General features: G+C 50.8%; 2 protein-coding genes across 2 annotated transcripts in view; both read right to left on the bottom strand.

Moving 5' to 3' along the window:
- Positions 1-309: 309 nt before the first annotated feature.
- Positions 310-2571, bottom strand: LOC137537932 (keratin-associated protein 16-1-like). Its single transcript, XM_068259862.1, has one exon. It carries the CDS (start codon positions 2569-2571, stop codon positions 310-312), a length of 2262 nt encoding a protein of 753 aa, XP_068115963.1.
- A 52-nt stretch (positions 2572-2623) lies between these two features.
- Positions 2624-24966, bottom strand: part of BRMS1 (BRMS1 transcriptional repressor and anoikis regulator) — a 77871-nt gene continuing 55528 nt past the window's right edge. Inside the window, exons 8-11 of the mRNA XM_068261108.1 lie at positions 12603-12667; positions 11972-12011; positions 5654-5777; positions 2624-3624 (exon numbers count right to left, since the gene is read on the bottom strand). Of these exons, the coding sequence (XP_068117209.1) occupies positions 3501-3624; positions 5654-5777; positions 11972-12011; positions 12603-12667 (353 nt within the window). The 3' untranslated portion in view covers positions 2624-3500. The remainder of the gene's footprint in view (positions 3625-5653; positions 5778-11971; positions 12012-12602; positions 12668-24966) is intronic.

Raw genomic sequence — 24966 nt, 5'->3', positions numbered from 1 at the left:
ACACACACACACACACACACTCTTAGGCCTAGTTCACACTACAAATCGCAAGCGCAATCGCAAGTGCTGAGCGATTTTGTGAGCAATTTTGTTAAGCGATTTCATGTGCCTACAGCCGCCTTATGCAGGATAGGTGGCCCCTCCTCTTCAGATCACTAACCCCAGGAGCTTACAGTCTAATCCCTGTCTCATATCACTGACCTCAGGCACTAATCCTTGTCTCATGTAACTAAGGGCTCTGAGGATAGTTAATGACATAAGGCAGGGATTCAAGCTCAGAATATTTTTACTTGAGGTGTGTGGCCTGTTTTAGGGGCGGAGTTTAGGGCACCAGGATGCCTGAGCCAGCCTATAGGCCTCTAAGTTGTAAATGTAAAGCTTATTGCAAATGCTTGTTGTACCCACATACTTATTGCAGATGCTTGTAGGAGCCACAGACTTATTGCAGATGCTTGTAGGAGCCACAGACTTATTGCAGATGCTTGTAGGAGCCATAGACTTATCGCAGATGCTTGTAGGGCCCACAGACTTATTGCAGATGCTTGTAGGACCCACAGACTTATTGCAGATGCTTGTAGGACCCACAGACTTATTGCAGATGTTTGTGGGAGCCATAGACTTATTGCAGATGTTTGTAGGAGCCACAGACGTATTGCAAGTGCTTGTGGAACCCACAGACTTATTGCAAGTGCTTGTAGGACTCACACCCACAGACTTATTGCAGATGCATCTAGGAGCAACAGACTTATTGCAAGTGCTTGTAGGACTCACAGACTTATTGCAAGTGCTTGTAGGACTCACACCCACAGACTTATTGCAGATGCATCTAGGAGCAACAGACTTATTGCAGATGCTTGTAAGAGCCACAGACTTATTGCAGATGCCTGTAGGAGCCACAGACTTATTGCATAATCTTGTAGGCGCAACAGACTCATTGCAAGTGCTTGTAGGAGCCACAGACTTATTGCAGATGCTTGTAGGACACACAGACTTACTGCAGATGCTTGTAGGAGCCACATACTTATTGCAGATGCTTGTGGGACTCACAGACTCATTGCAGATGCTTGTAGGAGCCACAGACTCATTGCACATGCTTGTAGGAGCCACAGACTCATTGCAGATGCTTGTAGGAGCCACAGACTCATTGCAGATGCTTGTAGGAGCCACAGACTTATTGCAGATGCTTGAGGGACTCACAGACTCATTGCAGATGCTTGTAGATGCCATAGACTTATTGCAGATGCTTGTAGGAGCCACAGACTCATTGCAGATGCTTGTAGGAGTCACAGCCTTATTGCAGATGCTTGTAGGACACACAGACTTATTGCAGATGCTTGTGGGAGCCACAGACTTATTGCATATGCTTGTAGGGCCCACAGACTCGTTGCATATGCTTGTAGGAGCAACAGACTTATTGCAGATGCTTGTAGGAGCCACAGACTTATTGCAGATGCTTGTAGGGCCCACAGACTTATTGCAGATGCTTGTAGGGCCCACAGACTTATTGCAGATGCTTGTAGGAGCCACAGACTCATTGCAGATGCTTGTAGGGCCCACAGACTTATTGCAGATGCTTGTAGGAGCCACAGACTTATTGCAGATGCTTGTAGGAGCCACAGACTTATTGCAGATGCTTGTAGGAGCCACAGACTCATTGTAGATGCTTGTAGGAGCCACAGACTTATTGCAAATGCTTGTAGGAGCAACAGACTGATTGAAGATGCTTGTAGGGCCCACAGACTTATTGCAGATGCTTGTAGGAGCCACAGACTTATTGCAGATGCTTGTAGGAGCCACAGACTCATTGCAGATGCTTGTAGGGCCCACAGACTTATTGCAGATGCTTGTAGGGCCCACAGACTTATTGCAGATGCTTGTAGGAGCCACAGACTTATTGCAGATGCTTGTAGGGCCCACAGACTTATTGCAGATGCTTGTAGGGCCCACAGACTTATTGCAGATGCTTGTAGGAGCCACAGACTCATTGCAGATGCTTGTAGGGCCCACAGACTTATTGCAGATGCTTGTAGGAGCCACAGACTTATTGCAGATGCTTGTAGGAGCCACAGACTTATTGCAGATGCTTGTAGGGCCCACAGACTTATTGCAGATGCTTGTAGGAGCCACAGACTCATTGCAGATGCTTGTAGGACCCACAGACTTATTGCAGATGCTTGTAGGACCCACAGACTTATTGCAGATGCTTGTAGGACCCACAGACTTATTGCAGATGCTTGTAGGAGCCACAGACTCATTGCAGATGCTTGTAGGAGCCACAGACTCATTGCAGATGCTTGTAGGACCCACAGACTTATTGCAGATGCTTGTAGGACCCACAGACTTATTGCAGATGCTTGTAGGAGCCACAGACTCATTGCAGATGCTTGTAGGAGCAACAGACTGATTGAAGATGCTTGAAGGGCCCACAGACTTATTGGAGGCGCTTGTAGGACCCACAGACTTATTGCAGATACTTGTAGGAGCCACAAACTCATTGCAGAGGATTGAAGAACCCACAAAGGGGTCTAGCATTTGGCAGGCAACCTTGTACTGGAGATGTGATATTTTCATATTGAGAAAGCGATAAGACTTTCACCTCAGTAAATACACACACCAATCTGGCTAACGTAAAACACAACTGTTTATTGCTTTCTAATTTAAGAGATTATAAAAATACAATTTTAATAACTTGTGCAAAAAACAAACCTTTATGAAAATATCTATTTTTTTTGGAAAAAGCTCAGCACTCTAAAGTGAACATCAACCTTAGTGGATAATCTCCAAAAACACACAGAGTGGATTTGCCCAGGTTGCCCTGAGCTGAGAACATAAGTGCTCCGGCCAACCTGAAGGACTGATTTTTTTTTTTAAATGTGTTCATTTTAAGTCTTGCCTGGGACAAATCAGAAAGAAGTAAGAGAACAGGTCTTTGTTCTCTAGCAGTTGCTAGCAGCACCCACTGCAAGAACTTACTTTTTTAATAACTTAGGTGTCCAGGGTGCTGTCACACAACTGCCAAGTTACAAACCTTTCAGCAAAGCCCTCTGGTCTGATATGACCCAGGTGTAACCTTTTACCAAAGAGCAGACTTTTTGTTAAACAAAAAGTCAATTCTAAGCGTGCCAGATTATTTAGTTTCTCCTCTGTTCTGCAGCTTGGTAGAACCTGTAGGAAATCCACCTCACAGCATCCTATATGCTGTACTGACAGTAAACATAAATTCAAAAGTGTCCGATTCATCAGCACAAGTGCCAGAAAACCGAACTCAACCAGAACTGCTGCCTACAGTAGCCAATCAGAAACCTGGTTTTAAGTGCTGAAAACTGATTGGTCGCTGTGGGCAGCTGCTCCGCTTTCACTCCAGTTTTCTCTGCACTAGTCTCGATAAACCAGCTCTGGTACCCTAAAGCATCTCAGTCTACAAACAATATCCTAAACTGAACACCTGCCACCAAATGAACAAAGCCTTCCCCTCAGATGTAATGGAACGCGCTCTTCTGTCATTTCCCCGCTCTTCGCACTGAGTATTTGCCTTTCTGTAGCTGAGACACGTAGATCTTGGTCTTGCTGCTGTCTCCTCGCCGCAGCCACACTTCCCCTGTGCTTACAGCGGTGATCACAGCCCTGCAGAAGGAACACAGCGTTAATGACCAGAAGAAGGGAAGAAAGAAAGGATTGGGGTGGTGGAGGGCCGGCTGCTTCTCTCTGGAGAACAGTATAGTGAAAGTAAATGGTGGAAATATTTACATCAATTAAAGCCCACTGCTGCATCCATTTTTGATATAGCTGATGTACATATGAAGAGGACTTGGGTGCTTCTCTCTGGCTAGGTGGCTACTATAAGTGGTCTGATTTTAGGTTATGGGAACTGCTTTCTTTACACAATATCTTCTCCATTGTGTACACTTGGGGGCAGACCAGACTGGTTGACCTCTATTCTTTAGTTTCTCTTCCTTTTCAACCTCTTTATTATTTGTTATTTGCTGCCCTTTTTGGGCTCAATTATGAGCTGGTACAATTTTACTTGTTTTTCATGTTCTTTTGATAATCATGTGGTTATGTTTAATAACACTGAAGTTGATTAAGATTTGCAGAATCCTATTCCTTCTCTTCACTGATATGTGCATTACTCTACTAAGAAATTATATTTAAAGGACTTACGAGGTGAAATGTCTAAAAAAAAAGTTCAGTACCTGTGTCTATTTAGTATCTGCGGAGGACGCAATCCGCGCCCTCCGTTACTTGTCCCGGGTCCCCCGCTCTGATCCAGACCCCCGGTCGGCTCCCGAGCCCACCTCCCTGGTCGGGCTCTCATTCCACATATAAAATGGCCGCCGGAGCTTGCCGCGGCTGCGCAGTCCGCATAGACGTGAGTGTGGCTGCGCAGCTCTAGGGCTCCTCCCGCCGCGTCTTCACTACAGGCTGTCTCCTGTGCGTGGATCGGGGATGGGGGGGGGGTTTAGGGGAGGCCCTAGAACCGCGGCAAGCTCCGACGGCCATTTTAGATGTGGAATGAGAGCCCGACCTGGGCGGTGGGGTCGGAAGCCAACCGGGGGTCTGGATCAGAGCGGAGGACCAGGCGCAAGTAAACGGAGGGCGCGGATCCTTTAAAATACTGCATTTCTATCCAATGATACTGTATATGAGTATCTGCATTTACTATTAATTGGATGTTTTTCGCTTTTTACGGTTATGGTGATTATTGTTGATCATTTATTCTGTATGAGCAATAATTTTCACTTTAATAAAAAGTGTTACAAAAAAAGAAAAAGAAAAAAGCTCACTGCTGCATGTAGCTGTACATATACTGGGGGAGCACAGGAGGGGAGCAAAGAAGTTGCCCCTCGCATCCCACCAGGCCACAGACTCTCCTTGGGCCACATGTGGCAATACTGATGTTCAGTGGGTCATTGGAGCCCTTATCCATCAGGCCCAAACAGGCTGCGTGGAGTGTTGTAAATATTACCAACGCTGAAGGCTCAGTGGATATTATCAGTCGTTGTGGCCTAACAGGAAGGGATGCAGCCTACTTGTGTTTCAATGAAGCTACTAGACTGGAGGGCTGGTGGGTGTAACCCACCACAAGCGATGATTGCAGTGTAGCGAGGAAAACCAGAGGGAAATTGGGGCTCACAATGAGCAGGTTATGAGACTTTTATGAGCCAGCAATGATGGTAAAATTTACAAACCACCAGAACCTGATTAACACCTATTTTCACCAGGAATGAAGCTGTCCCATGACATGCCTGTATGCAGACTCATCCCCTTTCAGGTCAAGTGCAAATTTTGCAGTAAGGCCTCATTCATATCAATTAGCGCAGATGGCTGTGCGATTGGAACGCAACTCGTATGATCGCACGCCATCTGCGCTGCGCATCCTATTCATTATAGTGAATGGGTCAGTGCGATAAGGCAGCAGTGCGATTGCGCATCGAGCATATAAAGGGAACGGTAGAAGGGCTGTCTATGCCCTTCTACCATTCTTGCATGTCGCACACTATACATGCTGCCGAAATGCGCACAGCAGCTCATATAGTGAGAACGAGGTCTTAGAGAGAATATGCTGGCTGCGTTAGGCTTACAAAAATAGAAAGCAACATACATAATATTGAAACACAGAACTCAATAGGACAGAAAATAAACTTGTACTAACTGGGATGGAGGTTCATCTTTCATGTCCAGAATAATGGTTTCTCCTTTGGTGAAGCTCTCTCCCTCATAATACAGGCATCCATCCTCACAACGAGCGCTGAAATGCTGCTTCTCAGTCTTTATACCTAAACAGGATGTAAACTTACAATCATGAGGCAGAAAATGGTAAATGGAATAATGAGAAAGCAAAATACAGAGAGACCAGCAAAAACTGTGCATATTCAGGCATGGGGATGAATGATACTATGTAGTACGTAGATACTATGTAGTAGGGGAGTTCATACTGATGTCTCCAAAGATCAGCAGGGATTTGTCACAAAGGAACACAAGGCAGCAGGGATCAGTCACAGGGGAGCAGGATGGGACAGGAGGCAGCAGGGATCAGTCACAGGGGAGCAGGATGGGACAGGAGGCAGCAGGGATCACTCACAGGGGAGCAGGATGGGACAGGAGGCAGCAGGGACCAGTCACAGGGGAGCAGGATGGGACAGGAGGCAGCAGGGATCAGTTACAGTGGAGCAGGATGGGATAGGAGGCAGCAGGGATCAGTCACAGGGGTGCAGAATGGGATAGGAGGCAGCAGGGATCAGTCACAGGGGAGCAGGATGGGACAGGGGGTAGCAGGGATAAGTCACAGGGGAGCAGGATGGGACAGGAGGCAGCAGGGATCAGTCATGGGGGAGCAGGATGGGACAGGAGGCAGCAGGGATCAGTCACAGTGGAGCAGGATGGGACAGGGGGTAGCAGGGATAAGTCATAGTGGAGCAGGATGGGACAGGGGGTAGCAGGGATAAGTCACAGGAGAGCAGGATGGGACAGGGGGTAGCAGGGATAAGTCACAGGGGAGCAGGATGGGACAGGAGGCAGCAGGGCTCTGTCACAGGGGAGCAGGATGGGACAGGAGGCAGCAGGGATCAGTCACAGGGGAGCAGGATGGGATAGGAGGCAGCAGGGATCAGTCACAGAGGAGCAGGATAGGACAGGAGGCAACAGGGATCAGTCACAGAGGAGCAGGAAGGGACAGGAGGCAGCAGGGATTAGCCACAGGGGAGCAGGATGGGATAGGAGGCAGCAGGGATTAGTGACAGTGGAGCAGGATGGGACAGGAGGCAGCAGGGATCAGTCACAGGGGAAACGGATGGGAGAGGTGGCAGCAGGGATCAGTCACAAAAGAACAGGAGGCAGCAGGGACCAGTCACAGGGGAGCAGGATAGAACAGGAGGCAGCATGGATCAGTCACAGTGGAGCAGGATGGGACAGGAGGAGGCAGGGATCAGTCACAGTGGAGCAGGATGGGACAGGAGGCAGCAGGGATCAGTCACAGGGGAGTAGGATGGACTAGGGGCAGCAGGGATCAGTCACAGGGGAGCAGGATGGTTTGGGGGCAGCAGGGATAAGTCACAGGGGTGCAGGATGGGACAGGAGGCAGCAGGGATCAGTCACAGGGGAGCAGGATGGACTGGGTGCGGCACAGATAATTCATAGGAGAGCAGGATGGGACAGGAGGCATCAGGGATAAGTCACAGGGGAGCAAGATGGACTGGAGGCAGTAAGGACCAGTCACAGGGTAGCATGATGGGACAAGAGGCAGCAGGGCTCTGTCACAGGGGAGCAGGATGGGACAGGGGCAGCAGGGCTCTGTCACATGAGAACAGGATAGGACAGGAGGCAGCAGGGCTCTGTCACAGGAGAGCTGGATGGACTGGAGGCAGTAAGGATCCGTCACAGGGGAGCAGGAGGCAGCAGGGCTCTGTCACAGGGGAGCAGGATGGGACAGGAGGCAGCGGGGCTCTGTCACAGGGGAGCAGGATGGGACAGGAGGCAGCAGGAATAAGTCACAGGATTGACTGGAGGCAGTAAGGATCAGTCACAGGGGAGCAGGATGGGACAGGAGGCAGCTGGGCTCTGTCACAGGGGAGCAGGATGGGACAGGAGATAGCAGGGCTTTGTCACAGGGTAGTAGGATGGGACAGGAGGCAACAGGGATTAGTCACAGGGGAGCAGGATGGGACAGGAGGTAGCAGGGGTAAGTCACAGGGGAGCTGGATAGGACAGGAGGCAGCAGGGCTCTGTCACAGGGGAGCAGGATGGACTGGAGGCAGTAAGGATCCGTCACAGGGGAGCAGGAGGCAGCAGGGCTCTGTCACAGGGGAGCAGGATGGGACAGGAGGCAGCAGGAATAAGTCACAGGATTGACTGGAGGCAGTAAGGATCAGTCACAGGGGAGCAGGATGGGACAGGAGGCAGCTGGGCTCTGTCACAGGGGAGCAGGATGGGACAGGAGATAGCAGGGCTTTGTCACAGGGTAGTAGGATGGGACAGGAGGCAACAGGGATCAGTCACAGTGGAGCAGGATGGGACAGGGGGAGCAGGGCTCTGTCACAGGAGAACAGGATGGGAAAGGAGGTAGCAGGGATAAGTCACAGGGGAGCTGGATAGGACAGGAGGCAGCAGGGCTCTGTCACAGGGGAGCAGGATGGACTGGAGGCAGTAAGGATCGGTCACAGGGGAGCAGGAGGCAGCAGGACTCTGTCACAGGGGAGCAGGATGGGACAGGAGGCAGCAGGGATAAGTCACGGGGAGCAGGAGATAACAGGGATAAGTCACAGGGGAGCAGGATGGGACAGGAGATAGCAGGGATCAGTCACAGGGGAGCAGGGAAGGACAGTCGGTAGCAGGGCTCTGTCACAGGGTAGCAGGATGGGACAGGGGCAGCAGGGCCCTGTCACAGGGGAGAAGGATGGGACAGGAGGTAGTAGGGATAAGTCACAGGGGAGAAGGATGGGACAGGAGGTAGTAGGGATAAGTCACAGGGGAGCAGGATGGGATGGGGGCAGCAGGGATCAGTCACAGGGGAGCAGGATGGACTGGGGGCAGCAGGGATAATTCACAGGGGAGCAGGAATGGACTGGAGGCAGTAAAGATCAGTCACAGGGGAGCAGGATAAGACAGGAGACAGCAGGGATAAGTCACAGAGGAGCAGGATGGACTGGAGGCAGTAAGGATCAGTCACAGGGGAGCAGGATGGGACAGGAGGCAGCAGGGCTGTCACAGGGGAGCAGGATAGGACAGGAGGTAGCAGGGATCAGTCACCGGGGAGCAAGATGGGACAGGGGGTAGCAGGGATAAGTCACCGAGGAGCAAGATGGGACAGGGGGTAGCGGGGATAAGTCACAGGGGAGAAGGATAGGACAGGAGGCAGTAGGGATCACTCACAGTGGAGCAGGATGGGACAGGGCGTAGCGGGGATAAGTCACAGGGGAGCAGGATGGGACAGGGGGGTAGCAGGGATAAGTCACAAGGGAGAAGGATAGGACAGGAGGCAGTAGGGATCACTCAGTGGAGCAGGATGGGACAGGAGGCAGCAGGGATCACTCACAGTGGAGCAGGATGGGACAGGAGGCAGCAGGGATCAGTCACAGGGGAGCAGGATGGACTGGAGGCAGTAAGGATCAGTCACAGGGGAGCAGGAGGCAGCAGGGCTCTGTCACAGGGTAGCAGGATGGGACAGGAGGCAGCAGGGCTCTGTCACAGGGGAGCAGGATGGGACAGGGGCAGCAGGGCTCTGTCACAGGGGAGCAGGATGGGACAGGAGGCAGCAGGAATAAGTCACAGGATTGACTGGAGGCAGTAAGGATCAGTCACAGGGGAGCAGGATGGGACAGGAGGCAGCTGGGCTCTGTCACAGGGGAGCAGGATGGGACAGGAGATAGCAGGCCTTTGTCACAGGGTAGTAGGATGGGACAGGAGGCAGCAGGGATCAGTCACAGTGGAGCAGGATGGGACAGGGGGAGCAGGGCTCTGTCACAGGAGAACAGGATGGGACAGGAGGTAGCAGGGATAAGTCACAGGGGAGCTGGATAGGACAGGAGGCAGCAGGGATAAGTCACAGGGGAGCATGATGGACTGGAGGCAGTAAGGATCAGTCACAAGGGAGCAGGATGGGACAGGAGGTAGAAGGGGTAAGTCACAGGGGAGCTGGATAGGACAGTAGGCAGCAGGGCTCTGTCACAGGGGAGCAGGATGAACTGGAGGCAGTAAGGATCAGTCACAGGGGAGCAGGAGGAAGCAGGGCTCTGTCACAGGGGAGCAGGAAGGGACAGGAGGCAGTAGGGATAAGTCACGGGGAGCAGGAGATAACAGGGATAAGTCACAGGGGAGCAGGATGGGACAGGAGATAGCAGGGATCAGTCACAGGGGAGCAGGGAAGGACAGTAGGTAGCAGGGCTCTGTCACAGGGTAGCAGGATGGGACAGGGGCAGCAGGGCCCTGTCACAGGGGAGCAGGATGGGATAGGAAGTAGCAGGGATAAGTCACAGAGGAGCAGGATATGACGGGGGCAGCAGGGATCAGTCACAGGGGAGCAGGATGGACTGGGGGCAGCAGGGATAATTCACAAGGGAGCAAGATGGACTGGAGGCAGTAAGGATCAGTCACAGGGGAGCAGGATGGGACAGGAGGCAGCAGGGCTCTGTCACAGGGGAGCAGGATATGACAGGAGGTAGCAGGGATCAGTCACAAGGGAGAAGGATGGGACAAGTGGTAGCAGGGATAAGTCACAGGGGAGCAGGATGGACTGGAGGCAGTAAGGATCAGTCACATTGGAGCAGGAGGCAGCAGGGATCAGTCACAGGGGAGAAGGATGGGACAGGAGGCAGCAGGGATCACTCACAGTGGAGCAGGATGGGACAGGGGGTAGCAGGGATCAGTCACAAGGGAGAAGGATAGGACAGGAGGCAGTAGGGATCACTCACAGAGGAGCAGGATGGGACAGGAGGCAGCAGGGATCACTCACAGTGGAGCAGGATGGGACAGGAGGCAGCAGGGATCACTCACAGTGGAGCAGGATGGGACAGGAGACAGCAGGGATCAGTCACAGGGGAGAAGGATGGGAAAGGAGGCAGCAGGGATCAGTCACAGGGGAGAAGGATGGGACAGGGGGTAGCAGGGATAAGTCATAGGGGAGCAGGATAGGACAGGAGGCAGCAGGGATCAGTCACAGTGGAGCAGGATGGGACAGGAGGCAGCAGGGATCAGTCACAGGGGAGAAGGATAGGACAGGAGGCAGCAGGGATCACTCACAGTGGAGCAGGATGGGACAGGAGGCAGCAGGGATCAGTCACAGTGGAGCAGGATGGGACAGTAAGCAGCAGGGATCACTCACAGTGGAGCAGGATGGGACAGGAGGCAGCAGGGATTAGTCACAGTGGAGCAGGATGGGACAGGAGGCAGCAGGGATCAGTGACTGGAGTGTGATGACAGATGTGGCAGTGGTTACCTCTCATATGCTGGAGCAGGATGGGATAGGAGGCAGCAGAGTTTGGCATCAGTAGGACAGGAGTCAGTAACAGTGGAAGTGTGACAGCAGAAGAGAAAACAGGGTAATCTGTCACAGAGGAGCATATGGAAGAGGAGGCTGTAAAGACCAGGTACAGTATAGCAGGATGGGGTAGGAGGCAGTACAGACAAAGAATCACTGTGGAGAGTGATAGTAGAAGAGGTGCCAGGTATCAGTCACAGTGGAGCAGCATGCTATGGGAAGCATTGAGGATTGCCAGAACTAGAGAACAGCCAGTGACAGGAGAGCAAGATGACAGGAAAGACAGAGAGGATAAGTGACAATGGAGCGGGATGGCACAGGTGTGGTAAGTGACAGTGGCACAGGATGGCACAGGAGGCAATGTGGTGACAGTGGTGAAGGATGGCACAGGAGGCAGGCAGTGCGATTAAGTGTCTGTGGCACAGGAGGCAGTGTGGATAAGTGACAGTGGCGCAGGAGGCAATGTGGTAAGTGTCAGTGGCGCAGGATGGCACAGGAGGCAATGTGGTAAGTGACAGTGGTGCAGGATGGCACAGGAGGCAATGTGGTAAGTGACAGTGGTGCAGGATGGCACAGGAGGCAATGTGGTAAGTGACAGTGGTGCAGGATGGCACAGGAGGCAGTGTGGATAAGTGACAGTGGAGCAGGATGGCACAGGAAGCAGTTTCCCCTGTCAAGAGAGTGACAGGAAACAAGTGAAAGTAGCAGAAAGAAAATCATCGCATTGATACTACCCCTTCCTGGTGGTGTCAAGCCTCCCCAAACCACTGGGTTTCTTAAGGCCAGGGTCACACTGCTAAGTGTGATCCTGGCCTTAGGCTTTAAATACCACTTTGATGTACAGCAAGTAATGAGTGTGTAATGCAGACAGTGATGCAACATTAATAGGCAGCATAGTGCTAAAAAACAATCCCCAGGAGAGAAGAGAAACAGGAAAACATTAACATGGAACACAGAAACAATTAATGGAAGTCACAATAATGTGTTTTGAGGACTCACTCTCCGATTTGCGCTTCTGAGGAGAAACCGCTGCTTTGGCCTGTGCGAGAAATAAGAATGATCAGACGTGAGAGGAGAAGAGATCCCAGCCTGGAGGAAACACTCACATTTATCAAAAGACTGCAAATTATTTTTATTTATATAGTGCTGACATCTTCTGCATCGCTTTACACAGGGTACATAGTATTGTCATGTCACCAACTCCCTCAGTAGAGCTCACAATCTAATCCCTATCATAGACATATGACTATTGTAGCCTGCGGCCAATTTTAGGGGGAAGCCAATTAACCTATCTGTATGTTTTTGGGATATGGGAGCAAACTGGAGTGCCCAGAGGAAACCCACACAGACACTGGGAGAAAATGCAAACTTCGTTCAGATAGTGCTATCCATTACACCACTGTGCAGTCATTTATCACATGTTACACTCACCAGGTTTGGGCAGTGTAAAGTCAGTTATGGCTTTGATGTTTACATTGAAAGGTTTTGGGGATTAGGGATGGTCAATAATTCAGAGTAGATGAATTCAGGGCTGGTGACACTGGAATTCTTGCTTGGGGTGACAAAAAGGCTAGAAACAGCCATGTTTAGACCTTCCATTCTATTTGCAATGCATAATACTTTTAAATACCTTTTTTATAGCGGTCCAGTCCTCTAGGATGTCCAAGTCTCTCAACATATAGACAATATATGGACCTGGCTGTGTCAAGGAGAATGCAAAAGTAATAGCAGGTAAAACATCCTTAGTATGCCCACACATTACTCGATTTTCGGCATCGATATCCAGCGGATTAGATTAGAATTTTCAAATCTGGCAGATAGCTATGCCGCAATATGGTGACCCGATCAATCGTTTCAATCTGTTTCCGGCCAAAATCGGTCGAATGGATCAATCAGGCATTCTGGAAAATCGAATTTGGTGAGGCTCAATCGGGTGCATGGCATTCAATAGATCTATTTTCCGATGACAGAGGGACGCCCGGCCGGTTGCCCATCCACTCCTGCAGTGAGTATTGCATGCTCACCTGTCACGCCGGTACGACTCCTCACCTCCCCCTGTGAGTGGCAGCTTTTTGAATTACGCTGTGAGCGTACACACACACACACACATATACATACATACAAACACACACACATTTATAGAAAACCGTAAATCATGTAAAAAAAAAAACACAACAAGACTACATTTACCTGTATTTTTCGGACTATAAGGCGCTCCTGACCATAAGACGCACCTAGGTTTAGAGGACAAGAACCAGGGGGAAAAATATATACTAAACCTGGTGCATCCATGGTGAAGGGGCATCTTGTGGATTATGCCCCCTTTGTACCTCATACCCCCTTGTACCTCTTGGGCTTGATTCACTAACCGGTGCTAAGTGTTAGCGCCGGAGTGAAAAGCCTCTTAGTGCCTCATAAGTAGCTTTGCGTGCAGTAACGGCCGCGCAAAGCTACTTTGCGCACAGCCCCGCTCAGTGTGCGTGCAGCGCGGTACACCGGTAATAGCCGCCCTGTAAATGTCGCACCTGGGGTGCATCAGGTGCTCTCTGAAGCAGCGCATTGATGCGCCGTTTTGGGGGCACCGATGCGCCGTTTTCAGCGCACCGGGAGTGACGTTTACAGGGCAGCTTACCAGCACACCGCGCTGCGCGCACACTGTGCAGGGCCCACTATCTCTTAAGGTACACTAACCAGCTTAGCGCTGGTTAGTGAATCAAAGCCAATGTGTCTCTATGTGTCCTCCTCTATGCCCCTTTGTATCCTCCTTTTGTCCCCGTGTCTTCTTCTGCATGGGCACAGTACAGGGAGTCCCCGACATTGAAGCAGGTTGGAGGTTCGCATTGGGAAGTGTTCACAAGTCAGGAACTCCCTGCATTTGGACTATAAGACGCAGTGACTTTTTTCCCCCCACTTTTGGGGGAGAAAAAGTGAATCTTATAGTCCAAAAAATACTGTATATTTTAGCTAATTAAAAGCAATAGTAAATGCTAGGAAATATAAAAATAATATTAACAAATGCCAGGCTTTTCTTCCTCCTTCAGTAACTGTAAGGGCTATTTTTCATGGAGTGCATTTTAGGATCCAATCACGATCGCGTTACAATTGCAAAACGCTAGGTATTTAGTTGAGGAAGCCGGCGAAACGTCGGGGGAGCTGCATGTTCCTGCTTGGGACGCCACGCCGTCCTGGCTCTGAACCCAGCATCCACTACAGGTCTGTAAAAGGGCCACTCCACTCTGCCATGCATGCCGTCCGGTCAGTCTGACCGTGACCGCCACTGCTTGGACCTGTAGTCCGCATTACTGTCTGCCGCCCCAATCCTCATCGCCATCACTGGTTATGGGTGTCCACAGAGATAGGAGCCGATCTCTGCATCGGACCACACAGGTGACAAGAGGCACTGCCGCTGTTTACACGCTCTGGAGACACGGACATGGTGAGACAAGCTTAACACACTGTGCTTTGTGACACGCTATTCAATGTTTGCATGCTGCTTGCTGCTGTTGCCCACCCTGCATGCTTTGGCTACATCATCTCCATTGCTGTTATGCCTCCATGAGGTGTTATCATCTGTGTGACCTGGCCCCAGTGATTCTTGCTAGTTGTCATAACATCAACATTGTTTATGAAACTTGGGAACAAGACTGTATAGCGTTTTTCAGCTTTCTTTGGGAAGTTTTTTACTTCATCATTTAGAGCAATCTGATTGACATTAGGCTATGAAGTGATTTTTTTTCTCTTTTTTTTTAGCGATTTATGCTGATGGGTCTTGCATGTCCTGCATTTGAAATTTTTCCACTGCCAATTCATTGATTACTATAGGTATTTAGTTTACTTATGGAAACCACACAGGGATGTTTCCATTAGTGCGCTGTGTTTGCAATGTGATTTTTAACAATCGCAATTGTCATGCCTGCTGCATTTTTCTGCGATTGGCCTCTTATACAAGTATAGATGCACAGAAAATTGCATAGCAATCGCACCTCAATGCAATTTTTCAGCGACTCGAAATATTTTCCTGCCCATTTTTTTTCTCCCATCGGAAAATTGCAAACGCACTGTAATTGCCCCATACACTCGGTGGATCACAGTGGTGGAAAAAAAGAAGAAATGCGATTGCATCTCAGCGCGATCAAGTTTCTTAGTGGAAAGATAAGTTTGCATATTATTTTCTATGGAGCAGGCTGGGAGGATAGGTTAGGCTGCAGCTGTATGATGTGAGACTTGTTGTATATAGCAGCCCTTACATTTGCTGTCTGGCTTCAGGGGAATCCATAATTAAACAAAAACTGATCTCTGCTTGGATCAGCACTATCGCTTGCACGTTTTATGGGAATAATAACTAAGCAAACCTGTTTAACTGCTTTATATATTATGAGAAACGGCTGCTTCAGGGTCCTCACTGTTGAATTTAACAGTCTTAGGCCCCGTTCACACTTGCGGTTTTGCAAAAACCGCACCGGATGTCCGGACCGCACCGGAGCCGGATCGGACCTGAACCGTACGGTTCCTGTCCGGATCCGGTCCGGTTGCATACGGTTTCCGTGCGGTATGAACACGGTTGCGGTCCGGATCCGGATTCTTAAAGAGATAACAACCTGTATAAATACCTGGGGTTCTGGGAGGTCAGCAGAAGCTCTGGGGTCATTGTTGGAGACAGCTGGACGTGTGGAGACCATCCTTGGATACAGAGACAGCAGTTGGGACCATGGATCCAGTCATTTTTTACGCTTATTACCTGGGAATTCTCTCCTTCCTGTTGTTTACCTACTACTATGTGGGGAGAAGGCGTGCTCCTCGCAGGAGATGGTGGGTGCACCCTCTACTAGCCAGGAGGCAGAGGAAGGGAGAGTTCCAGGCCCTCTACCGGGACCTCAGACGACACCCACAGAAGTTCTACAGCTACACTCGGATGTCTATTCCCCTGTAAGTATATAAGCCTAAATACACCAACCCCCACCATTCCTAAACACCCCACCCTCACCCCCACAACACCTCATCCCTGTATACCTAGCTAAACACACCACCCTGACCCCCACACCCCTGTATACCTAGCTATACACTACACCCCCACCCTCCACAACACTCCCAAACCTCTGTAAACACACCTCCCCCATCCTCCACCCAACACCTTGTCCCACAACATACTTTACAGCTTCTTCCTTTACATCTCCTGACAGGTTTGATACCCTTTTGGAGATGGTGAAGGATGACCTTAGGAAGAAGGATACCACGTTCAGGAGAGCAGTCACACCACAAGAACAACTACTCATCACACTGAGGTATGTAAAAACAATTTTTTTTATTGCAAAAACAACCACTTTCCAACATGGAAACATTCTTCCAACATGGAAGACAAAAAAATAACATATCTATGGTATAGCCCGGTCAGTTTTAAGGAACACCAACCACCAACTTTGTGCTGGAAGAGTTGCAGGGCATAGCTGCCCAAGTGTCTTTCGGGGACACCAGGCCCTAATAAATTGAAGTGCTTCAAAAACCTAACCACTGGCACAGGACCCTCTGAGCCATGGATGAAGGACACAGGTCAGTGAAAAGGCTAGGCCTCTCACCGACCAGTCAAGGTGTCCTTCATCCATGGCTCCAAGGGTCTTGTGCAAGTGATTAGGAACAAGAACAAAGTGAGGAGCAAGAGGAACCGATGGCAGAGGAGCAGGACTACAGGTAGGTTTTTGAAGCACTAATAATTTAGGGCCTTTTGTCCCCAAAAGACACTACCTGTAGTCCTGCTCCTCTGCCATCGGTTCCTCTTGCTCCTCACTTTGTTCTTGTTCCTAATCACTTGCACAAGACCCTTGAAACCATGGATGAAGGACACCTACACTGGTCGGTGAGAGGCCTAGCCTTTTCACTGACCTGTGTCCTTCATCCATGGCTCAGAGGGTCCTGTGCCAGTGGTTAGGTTTTTGAAGCACTAATAATTTAGGGCCTTTTGTCCCCAAAAGACACTAACCACTGGCACAGGACCCTCTGAGCCATGGATGAAGGACACAGGTCAGTGAAAAGGCTAGGCCTCTCACCGACCAGTGTAGGTGTCCTTCATCCATGGTTTCAAGGGTCTTGTGCAAGTGATTAGGAACAAGAACAAAGTGAGGAGCAAGAGGAACCGATGGCAGAGGAGCAGGACTACAGGTAGTGTCTTTCGGGGACACCAGGCCCTAAATTATTAGTGCTTCTAAAACCTAACCACTGGCACAGGACCCTCTGAGCCATGGATGAAGGACACAGGTCAGTGAAAAGGCTAGGCCTCTCACCGACCAGTGTAGGTGTCCTTCATCCATGGTTTCAAGGGTCTTGTGCAAGTGATTAGGAACAAGAACAAAGTGAGGAGCAAGAGGAACCGATGGCAGAGGAGCAGGACTACAGGTAGCGTCTTTCGGGGACACCAGGCCCTAAATTATTAGTGCTTCTAAAACCTAACCACTGGCACAGGACCCTCTGAGCCATGGATGAAGGACACAGGTCAGTGAAAAGGCTAGGCCTCTCACCGACCAGTGTAGGTGTCCTTCATCCATGGTTTCAAGGGTCTTGTGCAAGTGATTAGGAACAAGAACAAAGTGAGGAGCAAGAGGAACCGATGGCAGAGGAGCAGGACTACAGGTGCAGTGCAACAGGCACAAGGTTGTGACCCAGGTAGTGTCTTTCGGGGACACCAGGCCCTAAAATTGAAGTGCTTTAAAAACCTAACCACTGGCACAGGACCCTCTGAGCCATGGGTGAAGGACACAGGTCAGTGAAAAGGCTAGGCCTCTCACCGACCAGTCAAGGTGTCCTTCATCCATGGTTCAAAGGGTCTTGTGCAAGTGGTTAGGAACAAGAACAAAGTGAGGAGCAAGAGGAACCGATGGCAGAGGTGCATGACTACAGGTGCAGTGCAACAGGCACAAGGTTGTGACCCAGGCAGTGTCTTTCGGGGACACCAGGCCCTAAAATTGAAGTGCTTTAAAAACCTAACCACTGGCACAGGACCCTCTGAGCCATGGGTGAAGGACACAGGTCAGTGAAAAGGCTAGGCCTCTCACCGACCAGTCAAGGTGTCCTTCATCCATGGTTCAAAGGGTCTTGTGCAAGTGGTTAGGAACAAGAACAAAGTGAGGAGCAAGAGGAACCGATGGCAGAGGTGCATGACTACAGGTGCAGTGCAACAGGCACAAGGTTGTGACCCAGGCAGTGTCTTTCGGGGACACCAGGCCCTAAAATTGAAGTGCTTTAAAAACCTAACCACTGGCACAGGACCCTCTGAGCCATGGGTGAAGGACACAGGTCAGTGAAAAGGCTAGGCCTCTCACCGACCAGTCAAGGTGTCCTTCATCCATGGTTCAAAGGGTCTTGTGCAAGTGGTTAGGAACAACAAAGTAAGGAACAAGAGGAATCAAAGGCACAGGTGCAGGACTACAGGTGCAGTGCAACAGGCACAAGGTTGTGACCCAGGTAGTGTCTTTCGGGGACACCAGGCCCTAAATTATTAGTGCTTCTAAAACCTAACCACTGGCACAGGACCCTCTGAGCCATGGATGAAGGACACAGGTCAGTGAAAAGGCTAGGCCTCTCACCGACCAGTCAAGGTGTCCTTCATCCATGGTTCAAAGGGTCTTGTGCAAGTGGTTAGGAACAACAAAGTAAGGAACAAGAGGAATCAAAGGCACAGGTGCAGGACTACAGGTGCAGTGCAACAGGCACAAGGTTGTGACCCAGGTAGTGTCTTTCGGGGACACCAGGCCCTAAATTATTAGTGCTTCTAAAACCTAACCACTGGCACAGGACCCTCTGAGCCATGGATGAAGGACACAGGTCAGTGAAAAGGCTAGGCCTCTCACCGACCAGTCAAGGTGTCCTTCATCCATGGTTCAAAGGGTCTTGTGCAAGTGGTTAGGAACAACAAAGTAAGGAACAAGAGGAATCAAAGGCACAGGTGCAGGACTACAGGTGCAGTGCAACAGGCACAAGGTTGTGACCCAGGTAGTGTCTTTCGGGGACACCAGGCCCTAAATTATTAGTGCTTCTAAAACCTAACCACTGGCACAGGACCCTCTGAGCCATGGATGAAGGACACAGGTCAGTGAAAAGGCTAGGCCTCTCACCGACCAGTCAAGGTGTCCTTCATCCATGGTTCAAAGGGTCTTGTGCAAGTGGTTAGGAACAACAAAGTAAGGAACAAGAGGAATCAAAGGCACAGGTGCAGGACTACAGGTGCAGTGCAACAGGCACAAGGTTGTGACCCAGGTAGTGTCTTTCGGGGACACTAGGCCCTAAATTATTAGTGCTTCTAAAACCTAACCACTGGCACAGGACCCTCTGAGCCATGGATGAAGGACACAGGTCAGTGAAAAGGCTAGGCCTCTCACCGACCAGTGAAGGTGTCCTTCACCCATGGCTCCAAGGGTCTTGTGCAAGTGATTAGGAACAACAAAGTAAGGAACAAGAGGAATCAAAGGCACAGGTGCAGGACTACAGGTGCAGTGCAACAGGCACAAGGTTGTGACCCAGGTAGTGTCTTTCGGGGACACCAGGCCCTAAAGTTCAAGTCCAGCAAAACCAAAAGTTCCCTGACATGGTCATCTGAACACCTCTGAACCTTGGTTGAAGGAGATGGGGCAGGGAAAAGGTTGGGCTAAAAAGCCCTGTGATGGTATCCTTCCTCCGAGGATCGGAGGTATTCAGAGGAGCATGTCCAGGAACAATTTGACTTTTTTTTTCAAATTGTATCGGCACCACTACTAGAAAAGGTGGGAGTTGCTGCCTGGAAATCTGGACTCTCTTGGGTGCTGGTCGTGGATGAGCTGGACCCTGACAGCGGTGGCCCATATTGACTGCCTCTGTAGCCGGTGTACATCTGTGATGATTGCCAGGTGGGCACCGCTGTTGGTTGTGGGGGTCTAAAAATTGGTGGTTGCAATAATGGCGTGTCCATGTGCTGTTTAATCACCTCCAGCAAATTGGAATGGCACGCCATCAGGTTTTGGGAAGGCACCTTTTCCAAATATGGTATTAGAGACATCACAGTGTGAAAACACGGGTGTGCCTGCAATTTCAGTAGTTCCTTGCTTTGTTGATGCATTTGCTGCATCATGTTCTGCAGCTGGCACACCGACTGATGATGCTGCGCACGCAGTTGGTCGATTTCTCCTCTGTGCATCTCATGAATCATTTTAAGCTCGTCCCTGTAGTGCCCATGTACAGCGTCGAGCTCACATTGCAGTGAAGTGATGTGGGACTTGTACTGCTCCATGATATGGCCCCTGTCCTCATCTTGCAACTGCCGGGTTATGAGAGTTTGGTGGCTCTGAAGAATCCCGAGAAGTCCGGAGACAGCCCCGGACATCTCGGACTCTGTCTCTCTCCTTGTTGGGGGGAGGGTACCTCGACGCCTCACTGGTGTGGTGGTCCTCACTGGTGGTGTGGCAGCATCTTCCCGTCCTCTGGCCTGTGTCGGGGTTGCCCTGCGCGCTGGTTGTGCTGCAGTCTCTCGGTGCTCCTCACTTTGTTCTTGTTCCCCTGGAGCTTCCATAGCGGTCGATTGTGGAGGTGCAGCTTCTTCCACACTCGGTCCTGCAACCTCAACATCCAAGCTCTCTTCTGCCAAGTCATCATCAAAGGAGAGAGTTGGGATTAAGGACTCCCTCCTCCTACTCCTCTCCTCGGGGCAATAGGTTACATCGGCGACGTCATCATCCACCAAGCTCTCCTCACTGCTGAACCGTGCCTCCTGGGTCGGTTCCTCTTGCTCCAAATTGTCTTCAGTCCTGTAGATAAAAACAATATTTATTGGTGTGCCAAACAGCATGTGGCGTCAATTCACAGAGCTAGCAAACACTAGCAAACACTTTATCAACCGTTTCTACCCAACATTTGATAAAGCTTGTGAGAAAAGTTCGCTAGCCATGGGAATTGAGGCCAGTTTATAGCAATACATGGCCGAAGTCATGGTAAATGAGCTCTCAGTTCCTGCCCACAGTAGTGGTACTTACAGTCTAGGTTCCAGGCTTGCATTGATGAAAGACAATTGCTTGGCAAATTGGTAGTCTTTTTGTCGCCTTCCCCCGCCACTGCCACTTCGTTCGGCAAGTTTTTTCTTCCGTAGCCATTTCACGTATGCATCCCGTATATTGCGCCACCTTGTCTTGAACCTTTCTCCTGTAACGACATGAAAAATTGATTTCGATTATTTCTCTTGTAGGTACATCGCAACTGGACAAACATATACATCGCTACATGTCACATTTCGTATTGGGAAGAGCACGGTGGCAGGCATCGTCGTGAGGACTTCGAGGATCCTTTGGACGCGACTGAGGGCCAGATACATGCCTGTGCCGGACACCACGAAATGGGAGGAGATCGCCCAGGGCTTCTGGACCGAGTGCAAGTTTCCTAATTGTGTTGGCGCACTGGATGGGAAACACATCCGGATTCAGAAACCCGTGGGGAGTGGCAGCCATTATTTCAACTATAAAAAATACTTCAGCATTGTTCTAATGGCAGTGGCAGATGCGGACTACAAGTTTGTGTACGTGGATGTGGGGTCGTACGGTAGTTCCAATGACTCTGGAATTTTCCAGCGTACGACCCTTTGCCGGCTGATGGAGGAAGGCAGACTGCGTCTCCCCCGTGACAGACCCTAGCCTGGGACAAGGGCACCGGCCTACCCCTATGTGTTTGTGGGGGACGAGGCCTTCGCCCTGTCCGACCATGTAATGCGTCCGTACCCAGACAGGGGACTTGATGCCAGCCAGCTACACTTCAATGCTCGGTTGAGCCGTGCAAGGAGAATGGTGGAGTGCACATTTGGGATCCTGGTGTCAAAGTGGAGGGTGTTCCACACGCCCATGCTGCTGAAACCGGGCAACGCAGTTGTCGTGGTGAAGGCAGCATGCATCCTCCACAACTTTGTGCGGCAGGAGGAAAGAGAGACTCCGGAACCCCCGAATGTGCTTCCACTAATGCCCCTGCGGAGGTATGCAACCAGGCCAAGGGTAGTGTCACTGCGGAACAGGGACCAACTGAGACTTTATTTTACCACACCACCAGGACGAGGGTGAATGTTTGGTTTTTAATATGTTTTGTTGAAATGTGTTTATTTTGGAGTTTCAAGTTTTTAAGTGATTTTAAATGTCTTAATTTTTTACAATAAATTGATGTTTAATAATTGGTCATTGTGTATGTTTTATGTGCACAGGTGGGGTACATCGCAGGTGGGTGGGATACATCACAGGTGGGTGGGATACAGCACAGGTGGGGTACATCACAGGTGGGGTACAGGTGGGTGGGATACATGACAGGTGGGGTACAGGTGGGTGGGATACATCACAGGTGGGGTACAGGTGGGTGGGATACATCACAGGTGGGGTACAGGTGGGTGGGATACATCACAGGTGGGGTACAGGTGGGTGGGATACATCACAGGTGGGGTACAGGTGGGTGGGATACATCACAGGTGGGGTACAGGTGGGTGGGATACATCACAGGTGGGGTACAGGTGGGTGGGATACATCACAGGTGGGGTACAGGTGGGTGGGATACATCACAGGTGGGTGGGATACAGCACAGGTGGGGTACATCACAGGTGGGGTACAGGTGGGTGGGATACATCACAGGTGGGTGGGATACAGCACAGGTGGGGTACAGGTGGGTGGGATACATCACAGGTGGGGTACAGGTGGGTGGGATACATCACAGGTGGGGTACAGGTGGGTGGGATACATCACAGGTGGGGTACAGGTGGGTGGGATACATCACAGGTGGGGTACAGGTGGGTGGGATACATCACAGGTGGGGTACAGGTGGGTGGGATACATCACAGGTGGGGTACAGGTGGGTGGGATACATCACAGGTGGGGTACAGGTGGGTGGGATACATCACAGGTGGGATACATCACAGGTGGGGTACAGGTGGGTGGGATACATCACAGGTGGGGTACAGGTGGGTGGGATACATCACAGGTGGGGTACAGGTAGGTGGGATACATCACAGGTGGGTGGGATACAGCACAGGTGGGGTACAGGTGGGTGGGATACATCACAGGTGGGTGGGATACAGCACAGGTGGGGTACATCACAGGTGGGGTACAGGTGGGTGGGATACATCACAGGTGGGGTACAGGTGGGTGGGATACATCACAGGTGGGGTACAGGTGGGTGGGATACATCACAGGTGGGGTACAGGTGGGTGGGATACATCACAGGTGGGGTACAGGTGGGTGGGATACATCACAGGTGGGGTACAGGTGGGTGGGATACATCACAGGTGGGGTACAGGTGGGTGGGATACATCACAGGTGGGGTACAGGTGGGTGGGATACATCACAGGTGGGGTACAGGTGGGTGGGATACATCACAGGTGGGGTACAGGTGGGTGGGATACATCACAGGTGGGATACATCACAGGTGGGTGGGATACAGCACAGGTGGGGTACATCACAGGTGGGGTACAGGTGGGTGGGATACATCACAGGTGGGGTACAGGTGGGTGGGATACATCACAGGTGGGGTACAGGTGGGTGGGATACATCACAGGTGGGGTACAGGTGGGTGGGATACATCACAGGTGGGGTACAGGTGGGTGGGATACATCACAGGTGGGGTACAGGTGGGTGGGATACATCACAGGTGGGATACATCACAGGTGGGGTACAGGTGGGTGGGATACATGACAGGTGGGGTACAGGTGGGTGGGATACATCACAGGTGGGGTACAGGTGGGTGGGATACATCACAGGTGGGGTACAGGTGGGTGGGATACATCACAGGTGGGGTACAGGTGGGTGGGGAACAGGTGGGTGGGCCACGGGTGGGTGGGCAACACGTGGGTGACACAAATCCATAGCAAAAGTGGAATACATCACAAGCTTAAACCACAAGCCCCCCCAAAAAACTTCTAGTCAACATACCCTCTGTGCCTTGCTGTCTCTTGCTCAAGTGCTCAAAGTCCTCCACATACAGCTTGGCAATTTTTTTCCACAGGCCTCTGCATTTTTTGATGTTGCTGTGGTCCGCATCCCCCTTGTCCCACAGGGCTGGTACCTGCTGCACCTGTAGGATGAGGTCTTCTGATGTGTAGGGCCTCACCCCCTCGCTATCAGACAGATCCTGCTCCATATTGCTGCCAAAGAGCTCCAGCATGAAGTCACTGCTGCTCCACTCTGTGAACGCTGGTGCCATGTGGTCCCCATCCAAAATGGCCACCATACCATAGAGTCAGCATAGGAAGTGTGGTACAACATCCGGTTTTTATAGCCAGTGTGTTGTGCGCTCTCCGGTTCTCATTGGTTTCCATTGGCCGGATGCAACATTCCGGCTCCGGTCCGGATACGTCAGCCGGACCAGCCGGACCAAAAAATAGCGCATGTTGGAACGGACGCCGGAGTCCGGATCCGGTCCGGCTCCGGTCCGGACGAAACGGACGCATGTGAACGGTCGCATAGACTTTCATTGCTATGCCGTGCGTCCGTTTCGTCCGGTCCGCATGCGGTCCGGCTCCGGCACGGCGATTCCGGATAGCAGCCGCTAATGTGAACCGTGCCTTACTTGTGGCTTTACTAACTACTCAGCTCTGAAATATATTAGGAACTTGTAAACATTGATGCAGAGGTTCCCTTGCTTATAGGGTTAAAATAAACAATTCAAGACATTAAGCCCGGTATTGAACCCTCCGTCACTGCTAGCAGCCTAAAGCCCCATTCACTCAAATTGGATGGGGTGAAAATACATCAATGCCTGCAACAGTACTTACTGAGTGAATGCCTGCAACAGTACTTACTGAGTGAATGCCTGCAACAGTACTTATTGAGTGAATGCCTGCAACCGTACTTATTGAGTGAATGCCTGCAACAGTACTTATTGAGCGAATGCCTGCAACAGTACTTATTGAGCGAATGCCTGCAACAGTACTTATTGAGTGAATGCCTGCAACCGTACTTATTGAGTGAATGCCTGCAACAGTACTTATTGAGTGAATGCCTGCAACAGTACTTATTGAG

The sequence above is a fragment of the Hyperolius riggenbachi genome, chromosome 11 (genome assembly GCF_040937935.1).
Source record: "Hyperolius riggenbachi isolate aHypRig1 chromosome 11, aHypRig1.pri, whole genome shotgun sequence".
In the NCBI taxonomy this organism is placed as follows: Eukaryota; Metazoa; Chordata; class Amphibia; order Anura; family Hyperoliidae; genus Hyperolius; species Hyperolius riggenbachi.
The sequence above is the reverse complement of the archived record's forward strand: the minus strand, read 5'-3'. Positions and strand labels throughout refer to the sequence as shown.

Excerpts from the sequence above, each read along its gene's own strand:
- LOC137537932 (XM_068259862.1), bottom strand. The coding sequence starts at position 2,571 with ATGAAAATATCACATCTCCAGTACAAGGTTGCCTGCCAAATGCTAGAC.